This window comes from Perognathus longimembris, chromosome 3 (assembly GCF_023159225.1).
Source record: "Perognathus longimembris pacificus isolate PPM17 chromosome 3, ASM2315922v1, whole genome shotgun sequence".
Taxonomy (NCBI): Eukaryota; Metazoa; Chordata; class Mammalia; order Rodentia; family Heteromyidae; genus Perognathus; species Perognathus longimembris.
In genome coordinates, this window is record NC_063163.1 from 55,278,279 (window position 1) to 55,285,574 (window position 7,296).

At 42.3% G+C, this 7,296-nt stretch overlaps 1 protein-coding gene across 1 annotated transcript; it reads right to left on the reverse strand.

The window, feature by feature from the left end:
* Positions 1 to 774: 774 nt before the first annotated feature.
* Positions 775 to 1,658, reverse strand: LOC125348376 (40S ribosomal protein S3a-like). The gene has a single exon (XM_048341567.1). It carries the CDS (start codon positions 1,656 to 1,658, stop codon positions 834 to 836), a length of 825 nt encoding a protein of 274 aa, XP_048197524.1. The 3' UTR covers positions 775 to 833.
* Between the last annotated feature and the right edge of the window lie 5,638 nt (positions 1,659 to 7,296).

Genomic DNA, 7,296 nt, shown 5'->3' on the forward strand with positions numbered 1-7,296 from the left:
AGAAAAATATTTGAAACTTTTTGTTCTGATAATTGTATAAAAGGAAGGAAGGAAGGGAGGAAAAAGAAGAGAAAGGAAAGGAAGACACTGGGTGCTGGTGGCTCATGCCTGTAATCATAGCTACTCAGGAGGCTGAAATCGGAGTATTGTAGTTCAAAGCCAGTCAAGTCAGGAAAATCCATTAGATTCTCTCTCTCTCTCTCTCTCTCTCTCTCTCTCTCTTTGATGATAAGAAAACTTGGGAGAGCTTTATTGATAAGTCAGCAAGGGGACAAACAGACAAAAAACAGACAAACAGAAGGGCAGGGGCACACTCTAACAGAGTGTTGGTACTCTGGAAGGGAGAGAGAAAGAGAGAGCTCTGGCTGCTGGGACATTTATATGGTAAAGGCATGGGATCTGGCTTCAAAGTTATACAAAGTTAGATGTTTTATCTTTGCTCTAATCACTCCTAGTATTGCTTTCTGAGTTTCTGGATCTTTGGGGGCATTTCATCCAGGTAAGAATACATTCTACTTTATAACAGATCCTTATCCTTGAGATAAGGAAGACCCCCTGTTATCTTCTGCATTTTGGGTAGGAGGTAGCCTAAGTTTTGGAGAAACATTTTCTCAGGAAGGCATGCATCCTGTCAGACAACTGTTAATTCTTGGGGTGAGAAATGAATCCTTCAGGAATGAAGGCATCCTGTTGTCTATTTTTGAAGCAAAGATGGAACTTCTATGTTTCTAAATACCATATTTCTGAGTTGCCTTCACCAGGCCAATCCATGAGATTTTTTTTTTTCTTTTCACAAATAGGCCTTTTATTTGTCACTATTAAAACTCGGAATTTTAAACAGATTCTTGGACTGGTGGTTCATATCCATCAGCTCGCTCGACTTTAGCACCAGTCTCGTCCCCAGTAGCTTTTCCAGAACTACCACCTTCACCATGAAGCTCCATGAGTTTTCCCAATTCAAACTTGGGCTTCTTCAGCATTTTTACTTTTCTAACGAAGACATCATGAAGTGGATAAATAGACTGGCAGGGCTTTTCTATGTCTTTGCCAATGCTGTCTGGAATCAATTTATTAACTACTTCTTTCAAGTCATTTGTCTGCACCTCTCTGGTCATGATCTCCATCATCTTCTTCCGGATCTGGCGCACCTGCTGATGCTGGGCATAGGAGGTCTTGCGGATTTGATTGTTGCGTTTTTTAGTAAAACCAACACAGAACAGACGAAGCGAATAACCATCTGTAGTCTTGACATCAACATGAGCTTCAATCATGGTCTGCCACTTTTTGACCAAGGAGCACATTTTGTCTCGGGTGAGATCCATGCCATGGAAGTTGGTCAGACAGTTCTTGCCCTGAACATCCTCAGTAATGAGCTTGAACTTTCTGAATGCGATTTCATCATTCTGCAGATCGGTAAGGCTCACTTCAAACACCCGACCCTTGAGGCCATCAGATGCGATTTTGGTTCCTTGAGTCCTTGTGACTAGTGTTTCCCCAATATTCCTTATATTGAGCATGGCTGGTGCTTTCACATCATACCAATCTTTCTTAGAAAATGGATCAACCACTTTCTTCTTGGCTCCCTTTTTACCGCCTTTTGTAAGGCGCTTGTTCTTGCTGACCGCCATGGTGCTGGTCAGAGAGCCGAAAGGCTTCATGAGATTCTTACCTCCAATTAACCAGCAAAAAGCTGGAAGTGGATCTGTGGCTCAAGTGGTAGAGCACTATCTTTGAGCAAAAAAGCTAACAGATAGCACCCAATCCCTGAGTTCAAGTCCCAGAAACAGAAAGAAAAAAAAGAAAGAATTTAAAAAAATGTATTGTTATTATAAAGGTGATATACAGAGAGGGTGCTGTTTTCTAAGTCATGTAAAAAGTACATTTCTTTTTGGACAATGTCACCCCTTCCCTCTCTCTCTCCCAGTTTTACCCATCTATTCCCTGGCCTACAAGTTGTATACTGTAGTTCACTTTCTTTTTTATTCTAATGGTTATTTTTTATTTTAATTTTATTTATTTGGTACCATGGACTAGAACCTATGGCCTCAGAATGCTAGGTAAGCACTCCACCATGAAGCCACATTCCCAGTCCATGTAGTTCATTTTCAACCTAATGTCCATTGAGTACCACTGCTGTGTTGCTCCTCCCTTGCCCTCCATTTCTGTGCCCCCCTTTACACTCCCAAAGACATAAACAAACAGAACAAAAAGGAAAAAAATCAGCAAAAAAGTCTTGTTTTCATTTTCTGGAGTTCAATTTGATAAATATTATTTGTTATGATCAGATGCACATAGGCATTGTGCCGTTGGTCTCACTGTGTGTGAATGCCTGTTTAATTTATCATGTCCCAGTGTATTTCAGATATAACTTCTGCAGATTAGAGAAAACATGAGCTGTTTGTTCTCTGAGTGTGGCTTACCTCACTTAACATGATTTGTTCTAGGTCTAGCCATTTCCCTGCAAATGACACAATATATTCTTTGTAATGGCTGTGTAAAATCCCATTGCGTCCCACCATTTTCAGTTCCTCTCATCTATTGCCAAATATCTGGGCTGTTTCCATAACTTGGCTACTGTGAATAGTGCAGCAACGAACATGGATGCACAAGTGTCTTCATAGTATCCTGGCTTGTGATGCGCAGGATGCCCAGGAGTGGTATGGTTGGGTTGTAGGAAAGATCTATGTTTAGTTTTTTGAGGAACCACCAGACTGCTCTCCAGAGTGGTGGTATTAGTACTACTAGTTTACATTCCCACCAGCATTGCAGTAAGGTTCCTTTATCCCCACATCCCCATCAGCATTTGTTGTTGTTTGAATTCACCATGTTGGCCAATCTAACTGGGGTGAGATGGAATCTCAGAGTTGTATTGATTTGCATTTCCTTTAGGGCCAGAGATAATGAACATTTCCTTGTGTGTTTTTGGCCATCTTACCTATCCTTCTGCGACGTCATTCATTATTAGCTCCTTTGCTCATTTAGTGATTAATTTATTAGCATTGGGTGGGGTTGAATTCTTGAGCTCCTCGTATATTTTGGATATTATGCCTCTGTCAGATGTATTGCTGTTAAAGGTCTTCTCCTAGTCTGTTGGCTTTATTTCTAGTTTAGTAACTATGTTCTTTCAGAAGCCCATATCTTAAAGGCACGTGGTAGTACCATTCAGAGGTGGGACCTAGTGGGAAGAAGTGAGGTTGTTGAGGATGTGATCTTGGATAGAATATTGGGACCCAGTCCCTTCCCTTTTATATTATTTTAGTTTTTATAGACAGTCTCACTATCTTTTCCAGGGTGGCCTGGAACTTGTGATGCTCCTCCTTCTGCCTCTCAAATCCTAGGATTACAGGCATGCACACCACAGCTGGGCTCCCTTTATCTTTCTCTTTTTGTATCCCAGTTGCCATGAGAAAAGCAGCTTTGCTTTTGCTCAATGCCTCACCATCAGGCCCAAAGCAACAAGGGCAACTGGCCATGGACAGAAACCTCTAAAGCTTAGAGATAAACCTTCCTTCATTCTAAGTTGATTATCTCAGGTATTCTGTCACAGTGACAGGAAACTGGCTAACACATTCGCTCCTTTCACCAGACAGATTTCAGCTCCCAGGTGTTGCTCTGCTGGGAAGCCTAGCGGCCTCACTTCAAGGTTTCAGTCCATGATCAGCACAGAAAGCAAGCTATTGGCACTTCTGCCAAATTATTGTCTCCTTACATTGTATATGTCTCCATGTATCATATAGGTCAAAGGTCAGCAAACTTTTCCTGTTAAAGTCTGTTTATTGATTTATTGTGGTACTTGGGATTGAACAAAATAAAATAAACACACAGATAATATTTAGGGAACACATGCATTCATAGAGAGACTAGATTACTGTGATGATCAAATTAACATCAGAGAGTCACCTTAAAGCATTTCATAGTTGTTTAAATTAGTAGTTTAGCCCACTAATGGCAACTGTCAACTTTTTGTGTGTGGGGGTGGTGCTGAGGATTAATTTGCACCTGCTAGGCAAATGTTGTACCACTGACCTATACCCAAGCCCGATAGAGACATTAGTATTGGAGATTATAGTGGCAGCCACTGAAGTAGATAGTAATAAATAATTTAATTTCTATATGCTTCACTTAACTGTCCTAGATTATTTACGAAGCAGCAATAAATAGTAGTGGAGTTATTGGGCAAGTTGACATTATCTACTTTTTTTTTTTTTTGCCAGTCCTGGGGCTTGAACTCAGGGTCTGAGCACTGTCCCTGGCTTCTTTTTGCTCAGAGGTGGCACTCTGCCTCAAGAGACACGTCATAGCGCCATGTCTGGCTTTTTCTGTTTATGTGGTGCTGAGGAATTGAACCCAGGGCTTCATGCCTGCTAGGCCAGCCCTCTACCACTAAGCCACATTCCCAGCTCCATCCACTTCCTTTTTAGCAATAAAGTCATTAAAAGGAAGGAGGGAGAGAAGAAGGGAGGGGAGCAGGACAAGAGGGAAAAAGAGGGGGACAGAAGTCGACCAACTCATTATTGTACTTAATGCAGAATCTGTATATTTGGTTTGGTTGACCACTATCAAAGGAGAATAATAAAGTAAACAGTGTGTTTACATGAACGTGTGCACATGTGCACACATGTTGGTACTAGGGGCCCTCTGGCTCTTGTTTTATGTTTATGTTCATGCTCACTTCCATGGCTGGCTTTTTTTTTGTGTGTGTGCTGGCCCTGGGGCTTGAACTCAGGCCCTGGGCGCTGTCCCTGAGCTTTTTTTGATCAAAGCTAGTGCTCTACCACTTACGCCGCAGCCCCACTTCTGTTATTCTGGTGGTTACTTGGAGATCAGCGACTCATGGGCTTTTCTGCCAGGTCTGGCTTTGAACCATGGTCCCTAGATCTTAGCCACCTAAGTAGGATTACAGGCATGAGCCACCAGCCAGTCTTTTTTTTTTTTTTTTTTGGCCAGTCCTGGGCCTTGGACTCAGGGCCTGAGCACTGTCCCTGGCTTCTTCCCGCTCAAGGCTAGCACTCTGCCACTTGAGCCACAGCACCGCTTCTGGCCGTTTTCTGTATATGTGGTGCTGGGGAATCGAACCTAGGGCCTCGTGTATCCGAGGCAGGCACTCTTGCCACTAGGCTATATCCCCAGCCCACCAGCCAGTCTTACTGCTGGCTTTTTGCTAGGTAATTGGAAATAAGTTTTGAGGACTTATCTGTCTGGCTTCAAAGACTAATCTTCAGATCTGTCTCCTGAGTAGCTTGGATTATAGGCATCCTGTTGTGAAAAATTGGTTTTTCCCTATTTTCCATAGGCAGACATATGAGTAAAAGACAGCATTTTTCATAGTTATAGATCTAGGGAAATGGGTAGCATTAGATGATCACTGTAGGAGACACATTCTGATGCTGCTAAATGCTTCACTAACTATTCAGGGAGTTCTGCAAGAGCAAAGAACATGGAAATTAGATATTGCAGGAAATTTAATTGCTGGGTGTCAGTGGCTCATGTTTGTAATCCTAACTACTCAGGAGGCTGAGATCTGAGGATTGCAGTCTGAAGCCAGCCTGGGCAGAAAAGTCCATGAAAACTCTTATCTCCAATATACTAGCAAAAAAGTGGAAGCAGAGCTGTGGCTCAGTTGGTAGAGCACCAGTCTGGTGGAGCTAAAAAAAGTCAAGCAAGAACATGAAGCACTTAATTCAAGTCCAGTACACACACACACACACACACACACACACACACACACACACACACACACACAAATCCCAGGGTGCCGACTCCATTTGTCCATTACATGGTGGGCCATTCAAACAGGACATTCACAGGCAGCATGGCAGATGGACGCTCAGGCAGCTGTGTGTCCTCAAAGCATTTTGTCCATGTGGCTCATGAGAGCAGGAGCCAGCATTCCACCACACAAATGTGTCTCTTAGTATTCTCAAAAGGTCATACAGGCGCAGGAAACATGTATATACTGTCTGTTTGGGGACTAGACCAAAGACACAGGCAAAGAACCATCTAGCAGCCTACAATTATACAAAGAACCAAAGCAGCCTACAAGAAAGCTCTGTCCTGCTTGTTTTCTGGGAACAAGCATCAGGAGACTCTGCCATAAAACACCTTTGTGTTGATTGTGTTTTCTTTCTGAAGCTATTAGAAAAACACAGTTCTTAAAAAGACATGCTGCTTCCTGTCTTAAACTCTTCTATGGTGTTCCTCCACCTTAGGTTTTAAATTATACAAAGACAGAAATTTTTCTCCCTGAACCAAGAAGATTGTGTACCTTGTGTCTCTTACATGCAGCTACATTACACAATTTTTTTTTTGCTTATTTGTTTTGTTTTTGTTGCCAGTCCTGGGGTGTGGACTCAGGGCCTGAGCACTGTCCCTGGCTTCTTTTTGCTCAAGGCTAGCACTCTACCTCTTGAGCCACAGTGCCACTTCTGGCTTTTTTCTATATATGTGGTGCTGAGGGATTGAACCCAGGGCTTCATGTATATGAGGAAAGCACTTTACCACTAGGCTATATTCCCAGCCCCCTTTTTTTATTTTTTAAAACTCAATTTTTCTGGAAGCATTCAAAGAAAAATTACCCTAGACTTTACAACTTTTCTTTTTGTCTCTCCCCAAGGCACCTTCTTAAGTTGGTAAGAGGAAAAACATTAGCTTCACAGAAACCTGGGAAGAGGTCAAGCAACAAATCCAAAACCACAGAGTTCTCAGAATACCTGCCTGGGCAGTTTCTTCAACTAGAAGGTTGGTTCTTTAACAAGAAGGAGATATGTGTTCATTTTGGAAGTTTCTAAATGGTAGCCATTAGATTTAAGAGAATATCACTTCATTTTCACTGAGCAAAGTAAAAATGGAGGCATACTGTAAAAAGCTTATAGAGAGTCAGGCATGGTAGTTCATACTTATAATCCTAGCAGTCTGGAGGCTCAAGCAAGAGGATCCAGAGTTTGAGCCTCATCTAGACTATAGAGCAAAACTGTCTAAAAAATAATAAATGAAAGTTAAGTTGCTGGGGATATGGCTTACTGGAGGAATGCTTGCCTTGTATGTGGGAAGCTCTGGACTCTACCCCCAGCACTGGGGGTGGGGGGGAGTGTAGAAAATTTCTTCCTGAGAAATCTATAGTTGGTTATTATTCATCTAGAAAAGTCTATTTGGAGTCCACCACAAGCGTTTGAAGTTGGTTTCGTGGAGCCTTGTGACTACCACCCTTTCTCCGCCTCAGCAGCGTCACTGTGAGAAAAATGTCCCAGAGGAAAAGACCATCCACTAGCCGACAGGATGTTTCTACATTTCTGGACA

What these genes read in the sequence shown, in the direction of transcription:
- LOC125348376 (XM_048341567.1), bottom strand. Translation starts at nt 1,658, where the DNA reads ATGAAGCCTTTCGGCTCTCTGACCAGCACCATGGCGGTCAGCAAGAAC.